This window comes from Akebia trifoliata, chromosome 16 (genome assembly GCF_017979445.1).
Source record: "Akebia trifoliata isolate Shusen 1 chromosome 16, ASM1797944v1, whole genome shotgun sequence".
NCBI classification, from domain to species: Eukaryota; Viridiplantae; Streptophyta; class Magnoliopsida; order Ranunculales; family Lardizabalaceae; genus Akebia; species Akebia trifoliata.
This window is the reverse complement of record NC_141390.1, coordinates 20,276,776-20,299,400: the sequence shown is the minus strand read 5'-3', so window position 1 is coordinate 20,299,400 and position 22,625 is coordinate 20,276,776. Positions and strand designations below refer to the sequence as shown.

The 22,625-nt window shown below is 33.5% G+C and overlaps 2 protein-coding genes across 2 annotated transcripts; both read left to right on the top strand.

The window, feature by feature from the left end:
- Positions 1–5,593: 5,593 nt before the first annotated feature.
- On the top strand, positions 5,594–6,475 carry LOC147382776 (NAC domain-containing protein 100-like). The gene is made up of 2 exons (XM_086427228.1): positions 5,594–5,623; positions 5,757–6,475. Exons 1-2 carry the CDS (start codon positions 5,594–5,596, stop codon positions 6,378–6,380), a joined length of 654 nt encoding a protein of 217 aa, XP_086283354.1. The 3' UTR covers positions 6,381–6,475.
- A 12,317-nt stretch (positions 6,476–18,792) lies between these two features.
- Positions 18,793–22,203, top strand: LOC147382775 (gibberellin-regulated protein 12-like). Its single transcript, XM_086428270.1, has 4 exons — positions 18,793–18,944; positions 19,572–19,610; positions 20,104–20,134; positions 21,893–22,203. The coding sequence occupies exons 1-4, from the start codon at positions 18,870–18,872 to the stop codon at positions 22,072–22,074; spliced, it is 327 nt and encodes a 108-aa protein (XP_086284396.1). The 5' UTR covers positions 18,793–18,869; the 3' UTR covers positions 22,075–22,203.
- The last annotated feature ends 422 nt before the right edge of the window (positions 22,204–22,625 follow it).

The window sequence follows — 22,625 nt, the reverse complement described above, 5'->3', positions numbered from 1 at the left end:
TAAATGTAACCTACTTTAATCTTAAATAAAACAGAGTAAAGAACTTCAAAGCCATTAAATAAACCAAAAGAAAAAATATGTACATAAATAGACCCAATAAATGAAAAAACCCTAACTCACAAAATCGAAATGCTTATGTTACTGTTTTTTCTGGTTGAATGGTTGAAGTTTTGTTCAGTTAGAGAGGCTAGAACACATCAAACAAGACATTAAACCCTACATCGATCGGAATTCCACCTAAGAAATGTAACGATCTTAGTTGAAAACTAGCAAATCAAATCAGATCTAACTAAGAATCGATAATAAGGTTCCAAAATCATAAAAAAATGATAGATCGAAAAGAAAATTAAAAGAAAGCAAGATCTTAACCCATAGACGAGGGGATTTCGACGATTTGAACCTTAGATTTCATAGTTCTTGGACGAAGAACCGATCGACATTGAGGGACGAAGTGGATTTTCTCTCTGAAATTGATAAATCTTCATCAATCCTAAGTTCATTGACAAGCAAGTGGAATTTCTCTCTAAAACGAATGGATTTTCGCAGATCACTTTCCCTTTCATCTCGATCTAACTCTTTCTGTCTTCCATCTTTCGTTCTTGTTAGAACGAGAGAGAATGAGGTCGATTTCTTCGGTCTGGTTCGGGTTAAAACGAATGGGTCGCGATTTAGAAACAGCTCCTAACATAAAAAACAATTTAAAACCATTATTTATTAGAAACGGATAAAATCCGTTTCATCCTCCTGTTCCAAAATAACCATTTTTTTGTAGTGAGTCTTGTGAGTGAAACAAAGCCTGAGGAAGAATCACCCTATGTTCCTTTGACCTGTTTGGTCATTCCTGCACATTGAGTCTTGGGAAAAAACCTATTCAAGCCCTTGTCTCAGATATTGGTAGTTCGGGGCAACCTCTCTATGCTCCTATTGAAGCTTCAATTGTCTAAGGTGAAACTTTGTAGTCCAATGACTCTGTTCTATCTTCCGAACGCTAGTCTTAGGTAAAACTCTTAAATAACTTGTGCTCAAGTTAAGAGTATGGCATGCAACTCTTTTAGGCTTTGGGAAGGTTGAATTTTGGGCATATGTGCACTCGCTCAAAGTGAGCAAATGAATTGACTCGAGGAGGAAGTAAGTGTCCATTGTGTCGTGCGCCGATCGTATTTGTCTATTTGATTAGAGGTAACTGTCTCAACAGGCTGTGGCGTAGGGTGCACCTTATCTAACCAAATAGGCGGCTCAACCTCGTCCAGGCTTGAGCTATATAACTCTTCGGTTATTTGTGCACAAAAGTCAGAAATATCGCCGGCTTGAACGCATTTGCAGCAGGGAAAGCTGCAGCTTACAAGATGTTTGAGACAATAAAAGGAAACCATTTATAGATGCCTATGACATGAGTGGGATTGTAATGGAAGAAGTTAAGGGTGATACTGAGCTAAAAGATGCGTACTTCAACTACCCTTCAAGGCCCGAAGTTTAAATATTTGTGGGGTTCTCGCTGTTCTTGCCAAGTGGCACTACCGCAGCTCTAGTTGGACAAAGTGGTAGTGGGAAGTCGACAGTGATCAGTCTGATAGAGAGATTCTACGATCCCCACACTGGTGAAGTTCTTATAGATGGTATGAACCTAAAGAAGCTTCAACTCAAATGGATAAGAGAGAAGATTGGGCTTGTTAGCCAAGAATCGATATTGTTAGCAACTACTATAAAAGGGAACATTGGGTTTGGTAAGGAGAATGCAACAGATGCCAAAAGCTGGACTGCTATTGAGCTTGCCAATGCTGCAAAGTTCATCGACAAGTTACCAAAGGTGACATGAAACCATTTTTATTTGTGAATTAAAGCTTTGTGCGAGGCTGACATGGTTGCATCTTTTAGTTCTGACTTGGATGAGTGCTAAAGACATTTAAGCTCCAGCCTATTACATGACCAAATAACATTTAAAATCTTGATTAAGCACGATGTTTAGTCAAAAAGATAAAATGATTTCCCTATACAATCAGTTTCTTTTTTTTTCACAACTTTGACTTTACTGATAAGATCCTATAGCATTATCATTTTCACCATCAAAATCTTATCTTAAGGGAATTTCATCGCATGATATCAGTCTGCACATGTAATGTACACAGTTTATTTTGCATAAGCAAATAAATGTGTCCCTACACAATATAGAATGTCTGCGACATCATAATTATCAACACCAATATCACCAATCAAGGATAGCCAGGAATCCCATATAAGCCCTAGAAATGATTCAAAAATTAGATAAAGAGATAAACCTAGACCTACTAAGACTCACAAATTTGCACTTTTTTAGTCCTTTGAAATTGACCTAACCCCCCACCCACGAGTGATGAACAACACCACCCAAAAAAAGTGCAAAGCCACAAACCCCACATTGGGAGCAGTTTTCACTTACAAGAGGACAAACCCTATGTGAGTTTAGTGCTTTTGAGCATAAAGAAAAATGTTTTTGTTGAAAACATGTATCCTAATTTTCTTTCAGATAGGAAGAAAAAAAATTGAAACATATTTTGAATAATTAATGGGATAATTTCCTGCACCTCTTTCAACTAATTTAAAGTTGGAATCCAAGTCATGGTTCAACAACCAGATTTGTTGTTTCCCATTGTTTCACCACTTTGACTCAGTCAGAACCCACAAGGTTTTCTCCCCATAGAGCACCATTTTCTACTCTTCGATGATGCTATTCGGAAAAAGAACTTTAACTTTTTATATTTTATATAAAGGCACCACCATATCTGAAATATATACTAATATTTTTCTTTCCACATGTTGCTTGACATACGGTGAGCAATGACGCTGTCGATCTATTCAAGCAGATGCTACGTTGTAATAATTAAATTTCTGGTTTGTGCCTTTCTTAATTGTGATACAATGAAGTCCTATTACCATATCTAGTTTAAAATAATGGCATAGGCTATATCATATTAATATGTTTGTGTTGTGTATTCTGTTGGTGGTATTATATATAAGAGCATAGTACACTTTATACCAGGATCTACTCTATAGAAATAATAAATTGTCGTCTTTTTAATTTATAGATTATATATTTTTAAAACTCTTAAGAGGAAGATTTTCAGTTTTATTGAGAGGAAGTGAGATTGTAACACTATTTTCACGGATATTGTGAAAGGATCATCTTTTTCTTGCCAAGCCATGTAAATTTTAAGCTAGTGGACTTTAATTATCATGAACCCTATCTTTAGTCCATGTATGTTCTTTTGTATTTTTTCTTACCATCCCCCCTTATGCCATTTTTTAATTTTATTTTGCCTTTTTTCGAGTCATCAACTTACATAAACCACTCATTCTCACTAATTTTGTGATTGTTGTACTTTGCATATATGCCAAAACCACCTAAAAATGCCATTCCCTGGTTTTATTGCGCGTATTCAAGCCATTCATAGTAAAATTTCTAAATGATACTCATCTCTTTCTCTCTCTTCCTTTAATCATCTCATCATTCATCCGTCTAAACATCCTCTTCACTAATAGGCTTTCCGATAAACATGTTATTAATTGACAGTCCAACATTCAACTCAACAAACTATAAATAGTCCTATTACCATCTTATAAATTTTTTCCTTCAATTTGATTATTACATGTTAATGGCATAGTTCGTATAGTTACCACATATAAAACATGATATCCAAGTCATTTCTTTGGTTTACTATGATATGATGGATATCCAAGCCATCCAACTCATTTTGCTCACACAAGAAGTAACTCACATTGTTTTTTGGGTAGAAAAAAGTTCTCAAACCTAACCAAAATCCACATCAGATTTTAATATACAATCTGTTTGAACATGAACCTCTGCCTACTAGCAACTCTGATGGGTATATAAAGGCATGGGCTTTGTGTGTTCTCTCATATCATAAAGCTATAGTGCCTTTTGAGTTCTTTACACAAATGGGTTCTCTCATGTTGGTTATTATTGCTCTATTTGTTTTGGAACCTGTGGTGGGTGTGCTAGACATGGAACATGGTCATTTGAGAGGGGGGTGAAGTTACAGGGAAGTGACCAGGATTTTGTGACTGACTTACCTGGCCAACCCAATGTTGAGTTTCGATACTATGCAGGTTATGTTACCATGAACGAAACGAACGGTAGAGCACTATTTTACTGGTTTTAGACTGACCCTGATGAGAAGCCTCTAGTTCTCTGGCTAAATGGAGGTAATTAAAGATATTGTTATATGGAGCTAGTTGTAACATATTGTGCTCGTTGCGCCACTAACCGATATAATATGGAGACCATGGCACATCACTTTATTGCTCTGGTGGTGCACCTTTCATTGGCTGGTCTGTCTAACAAGTTTAATTTGATTAGGAGATCTACTATTGGCAGCTCAACTTCTACTAAAATGGTAATCCAGATGGTTTGCTCCCAAGTTTCAGGCTGCAAACAGAACTCCTTCGCAGAATCTGGTGCCATGTGTCTCACTGAGGGTTTTGTCACAGCGACAGAGTCTAAATGAGACTCAGCAGGACCTACTTCCTTTACTTCCCTGAAGGAGTTGGGTTTGAAGCCTGTCTCTTGGCAGTACTGAGCCCCATTATTTCCTGTATAAAATATGTTCTCATTTTTTCCTTTGTGTTTAACTTATTTAACCATTGTTCGCACAGCCAGCACCTGATTCCATCAGAGGGGTAAGAGAAGCTCTGCTAGGACATCTAACTACTGTTCTCGGTAATGATGGTGTTGCAGCTCATTATGTGTTGTTGCATCTTCTATCCCAGGTACATTTTTGTTCTTTACCTCTGTAGTTTTGTTCCTGACCTTTGACATGTTATAGGCAGAAAAGTTTGAACTCATCTTTGGTCTATTAACAGTATACATATCTGATTTACGGGAATACACTGCCACTGCTTTTCATGGTCCCGCACACACCGGAGCTGGATGGGTACGTGTTTTTCAACCTCACCTAAGCTTATAGCGATATCCATTCAAGTTCAGTTATGAATTGAGTTGGTTTTGATATTGTGTGGTGTAGTTCAATGATTTCCTCAACACCATCTTCAGTGAAATTAGTTCAATGACTAATTATGTAATTAGTCACCCCTTACTCCATTTTGAATTAATTAGAGTGTATTAAGGTATTTATCAACTCCAATTTCAGATCGGTCAATTAAGGTTTGCTATCTTTATTAGCAAACTTTGGCTTCATTAGTAGAGATAGAAATAGGTGTTTCTTATTTATGCGTTAGGTGAAGTTAATGCTAGTGGTATCATTTACATGGACCTCTATGCGATCTTTGATGTTTTGTTATTTTTCTGTTTATGAACTGTCTTGGCTAATGTCTACCATTGCTTTAGGTTCTGTTAGTTGATCCCATTTACGAGGTTGCTATTCAAAACCTGAAATCATACAAAGAGAAGAACTTCATTGACATCAGCAAGGTGTTTGATAGCGACTTCAATGCTAAAGCAATTGGTGAAGCGGATTTGAATAAGTGTGAACCTTGGGATGTAAGTCTCCTAAACAAAACTATACTTCTTCTTCTTTGATAATTATATCCTTATTTTTTAATATATATGTATATATTTTTAAATGAAGGGAGAGTAAAAATGGGTGGGAAACAATGGTATTTCTTCTGTGTTAGAGATAGAAAATACCCATGAGTTCAGATTAGAAGAGTTCCTAAAGGAGAAAAAACTAATTGGGTCACGCATGAGTTCAGATTAGAAGGAAAGTTCTCTCCTTACAACCTCCCCAAAACAATTAAGGTAGAGAGATATATCTCCTTATTTTATCTTATTTTTTCCTATTTTTGTTTTATTTATTTATTTATTTTGGCAGAATGAGTGGGTGATTTGCAAAATATTTAACAAGAGTTCTAGTTGTAAGAAACCATATGTTTCAAGTCTTGTGAGATTGAACTCTTTAAGTGCTGAAATGGGTCATTCTCATCTACCACCATTAATGGATTCTCCAATCTACAACTCCAAGACTAAACTCATTGCATCTGAGACATCTCATGAGACTTGCTTCTCCAATTCAATGGAAGACAATTGTTTCAATCCTCCACTTGTCTATGATACTTCAAATCCTTCTATTATTACCAACCCTTTGTCATCCATTATCTCTAAAATCTCTCTTCCAAACTCATTTTACTCAACTCAAGATCCTCCAAATTTAGCCAATTTACAATACCCAAATTCTGTATTAATGCAAGATCAATCAATATTGAAGGTTTTATTGGAGAACCAAATGGAGCAGAGTCATAAAGCAGAGAGGGAGATGATTAGTATCTCACAAGAAACAGAGCTGACTACAGATATGAACACTGATCTTGGAGAAGAACCATCTACTTCGGTTGGACCAGTTGATCTTGATTGTATTTGGAATTATTGAAAAATTCTATAAAAGAAGAAGAAGAAAATAAGAGCTTCAGTTACTATTAATGTCTAAAATAAATGGTGTGTATAATTTTTATGGATTGAAATAAGATCAAATTAAATATTTAATCTTACATCTCGAAGAAAAAATCTATGGCCCACTGCCAAGTCAGCATAGAATTGTGAGCAGTGTGGAATGAAGTCAGTTTAGAACAACTTTATTTTCAAATTATGAAATCAGAATTTATTAATTATAAATTGATAAAAACGACTGCCATTAACAATCGTTTTTTCCGACTGCCTAGAACCGTTGTTTTTTTCAATGGACTAAAGCCGTCGTTTTTTTTTACGATCATTTAATGGATTAAAGCCGTTGTTTTTTTCGACGGTCATTTTAACTGTCAAAAGTCGTCGTTTTTTCCAACTTTCTTTGACAGTCGCTTTCTAATCGCGACTCCTTTTAAAACGATTGTAAGGACAGTCGTTTTTGTCAAAAACGACTGTTCAAGACAGTCGTTTATCCCGCAATATGACGTAGTGTAACGTATATTTTATCATTAAAGTTTCTGTAATGGGGGCCTCAAAATAGACATTCTAGGTCCTGATCACAGAAAAGACAGTCCAAGGCAAGAAGAGCCTATGCTTTCTCATGTCGGACATCGAACCAATAAGGGAGCGGTATTAGTTTTAACCTTTCTCCAAATCTTTCCACCTTCTTTACTTCCTACTTCAAAGGAAGCTTCCCTTTCAATGGAGTTTTCTTTGTTGGGACTGACAGAGAGAGCTCTAAGAAGGGCTCGTGCGTGACTAAGGTACGATTGCATTCCACATAACAAACTGTACTAGAAAGTTGCCCAAAAGTGGGATCCAAATTTGAAGTATTCATGTAATACACCTAATCTAAAAACTCATGAAATTATTTAATCAATAATACTCCTGAAAACCTCTTGAATGGTGATAGATTATAATCAATATTTTTGTTTTGAAATAATGATAATTTCATAATTCAATAATTTATTATGTTAGACAACTAGTTGTCAAAATAATATCATGCTTCCATTCATTGTTAAAATTTTAATAATTTTATGAGATAAAAAGTGGTTACTATTATAGAATTTTTAGTTTTATATAATTGAGTCATTAATTAAAATGTAGGGACCCAATAAGTAATTCTAATAGATAAATTACTAACTTATATCATAGCAGTCCATGTGATGTGGATAGTATTTGTTAAAAAAGGATATATGAGTCATTATGAAAATGATTAATTGATGGTAGTGTTATAATGTAATTTATAATGCATATGGATGATTTTTATTAAAATTAAAATTATGGCTTTTATGAATTTTCTCGCATTGAACTCTTCAAAACACAACCTGTCGAGTAAGTATCGGAGCAATTCATGGCCATCATGTTGTTGGTAGCCCCTAAATTGAGGGACCTTGGCACAAATGCACCAGATAAAGTTCTCGAGTTTATCCCATTAGTTTCATTGTGAGTTTCGACTGATCCAATTTCGTAAAGTAATTCCATTCTGATTTATTGCAAGAAAGTTCTGCATGACTGAATGCCAAGGTTAACCAAACCTTGTACCACATAACCACTCATTCCATCCAAAACTCCTGACTTAAGAAGTTTCAAACTTCGTCTCATCTTCACCTTTACAATTCCCAAACCAAACATCCTCAACATCTATCGAAGCCCCTCTAGAAGAGTGTTCCTTGATCAACTCACTACATCCAATAAAACTTCTTCCAGCTCGACATTTTCTTCTAATTTTTTTAATTAGTGAATCACATGGAAGCCACCAACGGAGATGCGGGTTGTCAAATAGAATCACACACGAATGACAGGTTTGTTTGGAATGTCGAAGCACATGACTTTGAGGGGTTGTTGGCAATCCAACACCTCCACAAGCTAAATGCCCACACTCCAATACGGATGTTGATTCGTGCTTCATGCCCATGATGGGGCGGAGCTAATAAGGAGCTGGTGGGGGCAATTGCCCTCACAGAACTTTGGGACACCCCTATATTCCCCTTCAAATTTTTTTTTTTTGTTGAGGACATTGCCTCTTGATTGGGTCTTCTCATATACTAATTGGAAATGACCTAAATATCCTTTTTTTCGACTTCTAACCAAGAACCTCTGAATTTCTCCCTAAAACCATTCATCTTCAACTTCTTCAACTATACAATTAACCATAGTTTGCCCCCACTATAAGAAGATCCTGGCTCCGCCCCTGTGCCCATGGGGCCTATTCCTTTCTTCTTTCGATGCTTAAGTGTGTTTGTGTTTCGGATCTTCTTCCCCATTAATTCTTAGATGAATCCAACAGAAAAATATAAGCCAAACCTTCAACACCAATAATAAAAAAAAAAAATAAGAGAGAGAGAGAATGGAATCTTAATTAGAAAAACTCTAAAATCTCCGAAAAACTCATCCAAACAACCATAGTTTGATTTCAAAATGCAAACAAACAGATAGATTGAGAAAACCAAACACATATTGAGAAAACCAAACAATCAAACCAGAATCCAAAGAAAAAAAAAATAGTTACAAGAAAAACTCGAAATTTTCTTTAAAATAAAAAACCTCATTCAAATGAACATAGTTCCGTTAAAAACGCAACCAAACACATATATTGAGAAAACCGAGAAATAAATTTGAATTCTGCGAAGAACCCAGATGGTAAAATTTATTAAAAACATGTATAAAAGGATATTCTGGGCATCTAATCTAACAAGCAAAATAAGAGGATATGCTACAGGGGAAAAAACTAGTTGGCTCACCAAGAAAATCGAATGGAGAAGGAACTGAGATTGCTCAAAGACGATTCAATCGATTTACATTTATATTTGAAGAGCGAACTTTGATGCTTTAATTAGTTTCAGAGGATGATTAAGTATCTTGCGCACGAAACCTCTCAATTATGAAACACAAGAGAGACAACCTGGAAGTAGAGTTGTAGTCTGCAGAGGTAAAAATTTGTGAAAGATGTTTTACTTCTAATATGAGTGAAACACAGATTCTAATGATAATTGGATATTCAAATTTCTGACATAAATACCCTCTTGACTGTGGTCTTCTTCTGAGACTATTAAATGACAAAAATGCCATCCCAAATCTTTGATATTATGATGTGAGTAAATGTTTTTTCAAAAATGCCATCACTTTAACATTTAAACTTACACTAATGGATTTACTGCAATTCTTAACATTTCTGACATGGAGCTCGAGGAAACAACATCAGAGGTTATGTGCAGACCACCACATAAATATGTAATAATCACAGCAAATCCAATGCGTGCCACCCCAACATGGCTTTTAAATTTAATATAATTAAGGTCATTTTGATCCAAACAAAAAAACTTGTAATTCCATGCCCCTTAAATAGTTTTCAAAATTACAAAATTTCACTTTTACAATGAAATCTACAAAAGCCCTCAATTTATATGTTAAATTAAAAAAAAACCTTTGGATACATATGTGTTCGTGATGAGTGTACCTCTCGATTATTAAACAGAAGAGAGAGACCAAGTTGGAAGGGAGGTGAAAAATTGTCTAGAGAGATGTTTTTTGTTTTTTTGTCTTTTGTTTTTAAACTTCTAATTAGAGTGAAAAACTAATTCTTAAGATATTGGGTAATTTTGTGACATCCCTCCTAAATTTTTGTATATATCTTAAGAAAAATGTTGAACCGACTTCCTTCAACAATGCGCTCAACACTACTGATGTGGTAGTGTGGAGAGGACCATAGATTTCTTGAGGAAAAAAATCTATGGTTCTTTGCACAGTACCACGTCAGCATAGTGTTTAGTGTAGAGTCGAAGGTAGTTTAGTATGACTAATATTTTAAATATCTTGTATTTTCAAATTTATGACATACCCCTTGATTGTGGTCTTCTACGAGAGACAACTAAATGCTTGAAAATGCACTCTACGAGAAAAACCTATCATCTTCCACCATTGAGTCCAATTTATTAATTATTAATTTTAATCATTATTATACTCGATATTTAATGTTGTATTTGGTTCGTTGACTCACAAAATGACACACAATCCCAACCGTATAAGCCACATATCTAGTGATTGGTATTTTAGGTGGTCAAGTATGTGATGATAATGGCCTTCAAAGAAATGGTGTTCTTCCACATAGGTATTGTAGAGGCAGGGTTTGTATAATTCTTTCTCGTGGGATTGACTCAACTTCTTGTGCTTATTGTTTTGAAGTTGGTAAGCGTGATTTCAAGGGCCCCAGATTATGGGTATTAAGGAAATAATCACGAGTGGGTCCTGTTTAGTTTTAGTAGTCAGGGAAGCCGACAGGCTTTGGCCAAGTCAGCATGACGGCTTCCCTTGCCGTTCTCTAAGTTATCCCTATAATACATATCCCGATGATACTTATCTTGATGATAATTTTCAATCACTGGATTTTGTATTCAACTATTAAGATCTTGTGTTATTTCTTGAGTAAACGCACGAAATCTACCCTTTTAATTTTTTATATATTTTATATGGTAATATGTCTTGAGTTGCAATTCTCATCAATTAATGATATGATTTATTAGGTTAGTTTGGATATTTTATCTTGTCCTTGGAGGCACATTATTAAAAAATGTTTTAGGGATTCAAGTTGGGAAAAAAATACTTGAGAGAAGTAAATATCATTTGAAAGCTTGGCTCGAGGCAATTGTAATATTGTTGGTTGAGCTCGGGCTAGATCGAATTTTAAAATCATGTTTAAGCCAACTAAATTTTTTGTTGGACTTGGATCATATGCTTTGATTTTATTGATCAAACTCTTATCTAAGGGATTTTTTCCTTTAAATATTTTTAGGATCATAGTTTAAATCTCGTTTGAAACTGAGATGACTTGTCCGATATGTCTCGATATTGTTCACCAACGAGATGGATAGACAAGTCTATGTATCAGACGAGATTTAAAATCAGGGTCCATTGTTCTCATTGTTGAAGGGACAATTCAAACGTATCGAAAAACTCGTTTAAGACGACTCGGTTTCGTTCATAGACGAGACGTCGAAATGAGTTTTGGAATCATGTTTAAGATTGATATAATTAATCAATCCAATCAACAAAGGGTCTTTAGTGTTATCAATAACGTCATGGATGTCATTTTTGTCAATATTTAAGCAACTCCATTAATGTGCTTAAAAGAGGAGATTGAGGGGATGAGAAATATTACAAATTTATTATTTTTTAAGGATTATTTAGACATACCCTTCCACGTATTTGAGATATTCCTTTATAGTTTTTAAGAATGAAATGTTCATGGTTTATATACAAGCCATTATTTATGAAAGTTGATTATATATTTGTCAACTGATATTCAAACTAAAGTTAAACTCATCGAATTGACTCAATTTTGGCCAAGTTGACTCAATCATGTTGAATATTGAGGTGATCTGACATTAAAGCTTGTTTGATCTTGGTCCAAGTATAAAAGAAATATACAATTAAATTATACACTTGATTTCAAAATTCTAGTAGGATTTTATATAGAAAATAGAAGAATCTTCTAAAAATCAGAGTTATATCTAATCTTAATCCATAATTATTTAATTTAATCCTAAAATATGTTTTGGTGTAAAATAATATCTTTATTACAATGCTCCATGGCTAATAATCTAATTCCCTCCCTCAAACACGTATGGATGGTGATAAAAGATCGACATAAGTTTGACAAAATGGGAATTCTTGAAATCTACATCTTTCATTTTGTAAGACAAAGTCCAATTTACTAAATTTGTGTCGCTGATGAAAATCTTATTAAACAAAATATATTGTTGAAATCTAGTTGAATTGCTGTGAATGCCTCCCGAGAAAAATGATGTATCCAAATCCAAATGTGTAGAAAAAGAGGATCTGATAGCTCAACTCAAACCTTGATTTGGTCGTGATCAAATTTTGGTTTAGACTGAAACCAAATAATAAGCTCAATGATGATTCCATCATGAGCTCAATCATTTGCAATGGCCTTTAAACTTTAAAATAGATTAGATGTAAACTCCATCATGGAGCAACATTGATCTGTGAGGTTTAGGGTTTTATGAAGTTTGCATTTCGTTTCGTTTATTACGTTGTCTTCATGCACACAACACTGAGGAAAAAAGTGTATTTAAATGAAGGTGAGGCCAATGGGCTTGGTGCAATCCACTATGATTTCAAATTAGATAAAGAGTGAATTTTATGAACGGTTGGGCATGTTACTATTAGATTGGTTGAGGACAAAAAGGGAAGGAAAAATTACTTAAAGGACTCTGGCAGTGGGATTTTTTTCTAATTAGTCCCTAAATTTTAGAATTTCTCTTAATAGTTCATTTAATATAGTTTTTCTTTCTAATCAATTCCTAAATCCCATTCCCAACATTTCTTGTGATTGAAATGCCAAAATTGTCCAAACCGTCCCAGCTCACCATTTTCATCCAAAAATAATTGGATTCCTAACATTCCAATCGAATTTCATAGACTCCATTATGATGGAAAAGATTTGAGAAAGAAGAAGAAGAAGAAGTTATTTTCTAGATTTTTTTCAAGTGTTTTGAGGACGTATGAAAAAAGTTAGGATTTTTTCTTTTTTTTCAGTTCCGTTTTTTTTATGCAAATCAATCAAGGATGGTTCTTTTGGTTTGAAATCATCTACAAAAGTTTTTATGTTAAATTTTTAGTCTATCTTTACATGTATTTTAGTTGGAAAAATTCGAAAAATAAAAATGGGTGGGTTTTAGCAGTGTCGAGATCACTACTGTTTATTGTTGAGTCTGACATTTAAAAAAAAAATTGTTGAATTCAACAATAAAAAATTTCAAACTCAACAATAAAAAGTGGTGTGCTTAACGATAAAAATGTTGAACTTGACAATAAATAAAAAATTGTGAGTTCGACATTGTATAAAAATTTTGGAATCTCAATTTCGTTCTTCATTTTTGTTATAATATCATTGAAATTAAAAAAAAATTAAAAAAAAAATACATCTAAATGTCCAAAATTAGAAGTATATCATTCCATTTGTCATTCATAATAAAAAAATCACCATAAATTATTGCAATTGTCGTTGGAAAACCTAAGTATGTGAAGAATATGAAAAAATAGTAATTTAAGTATTCCAAGAATATTATAACGTGAGACAAAGTTGAGGGACCATTAAGAACTGAAAGTTTTACTAAATAGACTATTAACTTATCGTCCAAAACTTAAGCACTGTTTAGAAAGAAATCCCTCCAACATAGGGATGGCAACGGGATAGGTTTGGGGCGGGTATAAGCTAAACTCGTCCTCGAGCCCAACTCGGGTCTAAATTTTTTGACCCATCTCTACCCTTAATAGTTTCTCCCCTCCCTGCCCCACCCTTTTATAATGTTAATAATTAAAAATTGCATGGGAGAAGGTTTGAACTAAAGAACATGAGAAGAAATTTTCACATACCTTACCATTAGGTTAAGTGACAATTCCTACTGATAACTCTAATATATATAATATATATTGTGGCGGGAGTATGTCAAAACCCTCAAAATTGACCCCATTTTTAATTTTCAATACCGAAATCGTCTCAAAACCGTTTAAAATAACGAAAACCTGACCTATAGAGATGAGACAGGTTAAAATCGCCTCAACATTCACACCATCTCACGCCATAAATGAGATCTCTCAGACAATATTTTGAAAATGTCGATAGAGTAAATAAATCTCAATTGAGTCAACCAAGATTTTGTAGATTTTGATTAAAATAATTATTTTTTTAGAATTTAAATATTCATTATATAATAAAAAATTATTTTATGAATGAACATTTTTTTTTCTCTCTCTTTATGTGGTTCTTTTTAGTGTGTTTGGTTCAAATTGTAGAACCCAATTCTCAAATTTGATTATGGATTGTCAAAATCAGATTATAGAAATTGATTTCTAGAATCCAAAATCTCGTTTGGCTATTTGTTTTGAAAACTAATCTTGTGGAAAAAAAAAATTACACAATTACACTTCTCGAGATTGAAAATGAGATTAAAATACAAGTCCCATAGATTGAAGATAATGGATTTTTGAGAGAAAAAATCAAATATTTTTTTGGAAAGAGTTGAAAATGAGGATATTTAGGTCACTTTCTATTGTTTTCAATTGAATTATTCATTAAGGAGCATGTTAAGATTACCCAAAAAATTATGATGATTTTGTATTTTTATATAAAAAAAACTATTATTATTATTATTGTTGTTGTTAACTATAATTATATATTAGTAGTATTATTAATATTAGTTATTATTATTATTATTATTGTTGCTTTCTTTTTTCATTATTACTATCGGTTCCTCGAGATTTACCCCTAACTATCAATCTTCATGGTTCTTGATGTACTAAATAATGATCAAAAATCACACAGAAAAATTATCAAAGAGAAGAGAGAGAGAAAACAAGAATCAAGATTTGTTTATGGAGTTCGTCCCAAAATTGGACTACATCCCCGAGCTTCGAAGAACCATTCTACTATTCTTCAAGCTATTATAAGATTTACAAGCCCCTAACCTCATCTCCCCCTTTCTTTTTCTTAAGAGCCCTCTCATTCTTCAACTTATTCGCTTTCTTTATATAGATAGAGAGATAAATCCTAAAAGAAAAGTCAAATCAAATTAGGATTCCCTATAAAATCTATCCCTATCTAGAAATAAATATTCTCTAGTCAATTATGAGACTTTTTGTTTCTGGTTAAGATTACAATTTTAACCAAAAATCTAATTAAGGATATATCAATACATCGAGATATGCATTAATTATCACGTAATCGGTCATTGATATTCGTCTTATTCGCGTCACGCGTCCAATATCGATTTTACCCTATACAACTATTATAATAATAATTTTATTAATATATTATTATTATTATTATTATTATTATTATTATTATTATTGCAAGATGTATTTTAAGATCATCATAAATGGATAGTTTGAGAGAATCGAGAAAAATATCTTAAGAACTTTTTTTGATTCTCCATGATTTTGATTCTTGATTATAAAAAAATTGGCTTGATAATCCGAAACAAACGATTCATCAGATTCTAGAATTCAATTATGAGCCAAAATCAAATGCTAGAATCCAAACCAAATGCCTACTTAGTATGGATTGGGAATTTAAAAAGAAACTATAGACACCTCATTTTCATACTCGCCTGATTAATCAACTCGTCAAACCGATTGCGACGGTTCCAAATGATGAATGAATATTCCAATGTTTCTTATTTGTTATTAGATATGTTTTAGGAAAATATAATCCAAAATATAGAAATCATCATTCTTGGGACAAAAAGAAGTTTTACGAGAAAAATCATAAAAAAATAATCAAATTACCAAAATAACCCTGACATCAAAACATCCCTAAAACCTATATTATGCTTAGGAAAATCTTTTCGAATACATAAAACAACAAACTAAAACCAAATAAACTATTTCGCCAATTTTTATAAAATTCAACAAAATTACGAAAACGCCCCCATAAGGCATACAATCATTTTATGCAAAAAATCTATAAGTGACACGAATCAATACTCCCATTAAATTGCTTACGAAAAATTGATTCCAAAACATTCCAAAACGTCGAAAAATAACCACTCAACCAAAAAATCCTCTGTAAGGGCAAAACGATAATTTTTCAACCCTAAAAATTTTAAATTTCGAAATTAATAATTAAAATATTAATTAACGTAAAGTGAAATCTTAATAAATTGAATTAAAAATTTAAACAAATAAAATTAATCAATCAAGCCCACGGGTTAAATTTTAAGTAGTGGTCCATTTATTTAAGTGGAGCCCACATGATATTTATAAAAGGCTATTTGGAGTCCTAAAGAATTAAAAATATAATTATGGGATTTTTCAAAAACTTAAAAATCTTCATTGTACGTAAGAATTAAAATCCTAATTCAAAAATTTAATTAAACAATTTAAAAAAATATAATCAAACACTAATTCTTCCAAAAAAATTCTATAAAAATGAGCTTCTACAACCTAAACTCGCAGGTCAAGAAAAATCCTTAGAAAGAGAGGCCAAAAACTCTCTCAAGCATTCTCAAAACTCTAAATCTAAAGCACCAAGTCCCTATCTGACACCTAAACCCCATTTTTTATTCAAAAAACACCTAGAAAAATATTCAGATCTAGGAGGAGAATACCTCATCTCGGAGATAGGAAGCAGATCTAGTGCCGGAGATAAAAGTAGAAAGACTCACACGAGAAATACTTTTCGCTAAGTCTGAGGGAATCAACCATCGCAATCACCTAGGTAATAAAGGTAATATTTTTATTTTGATTTTTAGGTCGTTATTTTTGCAATGTAATTTTTTTAGGAAAGTAGAAACCAGCGTTCGTTGCCGGGATTGGTGCCTAACACCTTCAAATCCCGTAATATAGTCACCAGACCCATTCTTTTCGTAGATTAGTATTTTTTTATCTGTTTAGAGTTATGTTTCAATTCTTAGACCGTAAAACTAGGTAGCAACTCCCAAAGCACCAAAAAAGTATCCACATTCACGGATCGAGGGCGCTTTCAGAAATTCAAACAAAAAAATTTGTTCATACACCTGAATGGCTATAAACATCAGATTTATTGATCTGAATGGTCCTATTTTATTTGCTATGTCCCTTATTTCGTTTGCTAAAAACATTTACTCTTCAATTTTTTCTATGTTGTTGGAACTGCATTGAAATTTTTAGAGATATATGGGTGACCTCAGAGATATTGAACCAATAATGATCGAGATTTTCATCTCCCCCTTTTTTTTTTTCTTTATGAAGACTTTCATTGATTGCAATTGTAGTGGTAGGTTTTGTAAATGGCAAGGGGTTTAATCTTATAGTGCAGATGATTTAGGAAAATCCTTGAGGGACTTTGTTTTTCACAGAGTTTCACACTGCATTGATGTGGTGGCCACTGATGTTTTTCCTCAAGATATGAGTGAAAAGCATTTATGGTTATGTGCACACCTCCTTGTCAACGTAGGGAAAAATGAAGCCCGCCCCCCCCCCCCCCCCCCCCCGCCTCCGCCTCCGCCTCCGCCCTCCCCCTCCCCCTCCCCCTCCCCAAACGACTCTATGATTTATTTGATGAAAGACCTATAGAGCATAACTAGTACAATATTTAGAGAATCGATTACAGGGTTGATTCAATTTGTTGGGAATAAAAGGTGGTGTTGATTTTATTGAATAAATGCAATATGTTGGTGGAGATAATGAAGGGATGATGATGAGGTGACTATGGTGTGTAGCCAAGATAATTAAAGGGTGTTCAAGAGGTTATGAGGTTATGGGCACAAATAACAACAAGGTGTTTGATGAAATGTCTTTAGGAAGGATTGATGTATTAGTGTAAGGGGTGATATTGAAGTGGATCTATTTTGAATGATCGATTACAAGAGCCCTAATAGGATTTTATATAAAAAGCAAAAGAATCTTTAAAGAATCAGAATCAGATCTAATTAGATTTAATCATATTCATAAATATTTAATTTAATCTTAAAATATGATTTGGTTTATCATCTTCTTAAAATCACAATCATATCTAATTAGATTTAATCCTATCCATAAATATTTAATTTAATCCTAAAATATGATTTGGTGCATCATAGTTTTCCTTATTAGAATTTTTTCTATCTAATACTCTAATCATTGGATGATTATTTAAGATACCTCCTTATATTTTCAATTGAGGGGTATTAAAAATACCCAAATGCCCTCAACTTTAATATTTAGCAAAATCCCTTTATTTTTATCCCAATATCAGTTTTCTTCAAATTCTTCAATCGTTATGGTAAATTATTTTTTATCTATTCAACTCAACTTTCATCCATCGTTTCATTATTGCCTTAACTCCTTTTAGAAAATCATTGACATTTTACCCGAATTTCATAGTTTTCTTTTTGTCTAAAACTCATATCTTATCGTTAGACTTGAAAAAAGTAAAGTGGATACAATTTTAAGATTGAAGATGAAGGTACAATATTTCACCTAATTAGAGGTTGAAGATGCCTGTCGTTTTGGAATGAAAAAACATGGGTTTTCCTGCTAATGGTTGAAAATGAGGGCACTAAGGTCATTTTTAATTAGTATATTAAAAAAGATCAAGGTCAAGGGGGCCATGTCATCGGTTTTGAAAACATAGGAGTATCTCAATATTCACCAAAACATAGAGGGTTATGTCTAAATTGCATTTATTTTGTGGGCCGCACTCTACCAATTCATTACCCGCCATGTTTTAGAAGAGATTTTTTTCTATAGAGATTAGAAAGGGAGTTAAAATAAAAATATAAATTAAAATTACCCTCCTTATTTTAGAAGAGATTCTAGAAGATATTTTTTTCCATAACAATGTGATTTGGACACCTGCCATCATTCGATGTGCACATGGGTTCTATATAAGAAAGGTGGTCTAGGCCAGGCAGGGCACACCACACCTCCTAACTCTCATTGTGTGCTCCAAGATCCAAGGCCCAACAGAAAAACTATGGCTCAGCTCTCATGGCTTCCCTCAGCCTTTGTCCTCCTCCTTGCCGTCATGTTGGTTATGGAAGTTTCATGTGTGAGTCTCTCTCTCATGTAGATGTGTGCATGGTGGATAATCATTTTATAACGGGTGCTTGGATTTATTATTATTATTTTATATATATTTTTTAATGATGGGGTACTTGGATCCGTAGGCCCAACTGGTAAGATTAGGCAACTGGTCTCTTAGAGCATCATATCTTGCACAAATCCCCTAAGTACCTACAATCTCCCTCAAACCAAACAGATCAGGTAAGTAGGGATAAATCCCTTTGGATGATCAACGAGGGGGTTTGAATTCAAGAAAAATTTTTAAATATTTTAAAAATACATGTCAAAATGTGAGGTTCGTAGGATGATTTTTGGAAATGTTCAATCTGATCACAAATACAGAAATGTTTTCTCGTGAGGTGTGGAAGAACCGGGGCACCGTTGCATGAGACCCAAGACCGAAAATGCCCACTGAACTAAGTCTAGAAGCAAGCGTAAGCTACATATCTTGGAGCTAGTGGGGTCAAGGGACCTCTCTTTTTGGAGGGGGGCCCTGGTCATTTTATATTATTATTGTAAGATTAAAGTGGGAATTACAAGTGATCGAAGTGGTTGTTTAACTAGAATTTTATGGATTTTACATTGATAATTTAGTTGTCTTATTTTCTTGCAGGCTGAAGTGGCTGATAATGGTAGAGCAGCTTATCATCCAGTAAGTTTTCTATCTAACTACGTGTTTGGAAACAAGGTTAATGTTGTGCTCGAGAGAATAGCAAAGCTAGTATTGTATGTTTGGCAACATAGTTATTAACGCACTTAATGGGTCCACATGATAAGGATCCAGTTTGATAAGTTAACAGATGGGTATTGGATCAATAATTCTCCGATCTACAATCTAACTATTGTTGGACCAGGTTTATGGATCATATTATAATCCTTAAGACTTTGGATCTGATCTGAATGTTATTGGAATAGTTTCGGCTGACCTAGGTCCGTTTTGAAGGGATCTTCAATCTGATTAGTATTGGATCAGGTTAACGGATCAGATCATGATCCATTAAGATATTGGATCTCTGTTTGTTATTGGATTAGTTCTGTTCTTTCTTTTCACATTGAATTTAATTTAAATTTTTTTTATTTTTTATTTTTTATTTTAACGAATATTGTCCGATTAATATTTCTTTGTTTAAAAAATGGATTAATAGGCGGGTGGAGAAGGATCGGTTGCAGCAGCAGGTATTAAATACAATCTGAGTGATATTTTTTTTGTTTTTATTGTGTGAATTAATAAATGGTACAATAAAAAAATTTATTTTATATTAATAAAAAAACATTTAAAATCTTATGGAACATTTTTTCTACATACATAAAAAAAAAAAAAAAAAAAAATCATGAAAAAGAAATTGGCAAACCACGTTTAGTTCGGATTTTATAATTTGATTCTGGCTCATAATTGGATTTTATAACCAATGCATTGTTTGGTTCGGATTATGGACCTGATTTTTTCATAATCATGAATCAAAATCATGGAGAATCAGGAACGACTCTTGCGTTATTTCTCTTGATTCTCACAGACTTTCCACTTATGACAATCTTGAAATACATTTTGAAATAATAATAGTTTTTAAAATAAAAATCTAAAATCTTTATAATTTTTTGGGCTATCTTAATCCTAACATGTTCCTTAATATACAATTCACTCGAAAACTAATAGAAAATGACTTAAATATTATCTTTTTTAATCACATTTTCAATCTTAAGAAGTGTAATTGGGTAACTTTTTTCACAAAGATAAGTCTTCAAAAATAATGTTAGCCAAACGAGATTTTAAATTCTGAAAATCAGTTTCTATAATCTGATTTGGGCAATCCATAATCAAAATCAAGTATTAGGATCTACAATCAGAACCAAACGCCCCCTCAATTGAGTTTGTCAAAATATCATACTAGGGCTGTCAATGGATTAAGTCTGTATTAGATGGGGTTTGACTAGGACTAACGGGATAAGGATCTGATTGGACCTATAAATGATCCAATAAGAATCTGATCAGACTTTTATTGGATCTTAATATTAGGATTCAAATCCTTTCTAGTAACAATCATATTGGATGAAATCTAATTTGATATACAAAATACAATTCTCAATCCCATACCCAAAGTTAATGGATTGGAATGGATGGGATTTCAGGTCTGATCCAATCTTTTGACAGCCTTAAATCAAATAAATAGATTCGATTTTCCAAGGTCTGTTCCAACTCATCCGAGTTCTAAAACCATGATGGGGTTGGAGTGGACTTGTTTGGATGTAAATGCCCAACCCATTATTTGGTTGGATTTGGGCTTGAGCCTGATCTCAGCCCAATATAAGCTGGGACCTTGAGACTCATGTTCCAAGCTGGGTTTGTGAGAATCCCGACCCGGCGTGATGGTCGTTTGAAGCCCTCTTTTCATCGATCAAAGATTTGATCGAGATGGTGTTAAAGAAAGACAGCTGCTATTGGCACACCAAGAATAAGTTAATGTGGGGGTGCCAATAGAATCATTCTCTCTTTGATTTTATGTTTAGAGTTTTTTTTTTTTTTTTTTTTTTTTTGAAAGGTTAGCAGGGTTAAGGCAGACCCAGACCAGTATAAGAAGGGGTTCAAGGGGTTTGAACCTAAGACCTTGGGAACAACCTCCACAAAGTCTTACCACTGAGCTAAGTGGTCCTTCTTTTATGTTTAGAGTTCTATTGGCTAGATTAAGGATTTTATGAGACTAATCCTAATTGTAAACTACTGTTGAAGTTGTTTGATTGTGTTATAATACTTTGTAATGTTGGGGTAATAACTTGAACCAAACTTCTGTAATATTTGAATGGTGTGTTTTAATCTTTAATTAGGGTGTGATAAATAATTTAAGAAATTGGAGTGTAATAAGTAAAAGTTTTGGTGCCAATAGCACCTCTCTAAAGAAATGGTGTCACTAACAAAGGCAAACCAATGTTGTTTCTCAGATTGCCCAAAGGCATGTACCTATCGATGTTCGGCGACATCGCACAAGAAGCCATGCATGTTCTTCTGCGTCAAGTGTTGCTCTAAGTGTCTTTGCGTCCCGTCAGGCACATACGGGAACAAGGAGGAATGCCCATGCTACAACAACTGGAAAACGCGGGAAGGCAAGCCCAAGTGCCCTTGAAGATACCCAACTTGAGTAGAATTATATTAGAAAAGTTAATAAGAACTGATTAAAGATGTTTAATCTTGACAATGTGCTTGTTTTGAGATGAAACAGAAATGGTAATAAATGTTTTTGATTAGCTGCCAATGAAAATGAGTAAGTTGCTTTCTTGTGTGGGATACATAGTATCGAAGTTCGGATTCAGTAATTATTTGGTTGGGTTCAATTCAATTAATTAGGGAAATTTTCTTAAGAAAACAGAAAAAAAAAAAAAACAAAAAACAAAAAACTCAATAATACACAAATGTTTTTGGGTTTTTACTAAAACCTATCATATTCAACCTTCCCAAAAACTTTATCTTGTTCTTGACAGTTGAATGTTGAAGAAAATAGAAGTTTGAGGGTGATGGATAAATATGCTACCATAGCTAATTTTTAGAAAAATTAGAAGATTTTCCTAACCATACTATTGATCCCACCTATAGCTAGGAAGTCTTATAACACAATGAAATACTAGCTAGGAAGCCCTATAACACAATGAAATACCAGCTAGGAAGTCTTATAACACA

What these genes read in the sequence shown, in the direction of transcription:
- LOC147382776 (XM_086427228.1), top strand. Translation starts at nt 5,594, where the DNA reads ATGGGTGGGAAACAATGGTATTTCTTCTGT. An exon ending in AACAATGGTATTTCTTCTGT is followed by an intron (nt 5,624 to 5,756) that starts GTTAGAGATAGA and finishes CAATTAAGGTAG; the next exon opens with AGAGATATATCTCCTTATTT.
- LOC147382775 (XM_086428270.1), top strand. Translation starts at nt 18,870, where the DNA reads ATGGCTCAGCTCTCATGGCTTCCCTCAGCCTTTGTCCTCCTCCTTGCC. An exon ending in TGGTTATGGAAGTTTCATGT is followed by an intron (nt 18,945 to 19,571) that starts GTGAGTCTCTCT and finishes ATTTTCTTGCAG; the next exon opens with GCTGAAGTGGCTGATAATGG. An exon ending in GTAGAGCAGCTTATCATCCA is followed by an intron (nt 19,611 to 20,103) that starts GTAAGTTTTCTA and finishes ATGGATTAATAG; the next exon opens with GCGGGTGGAGAAGGATCGGT.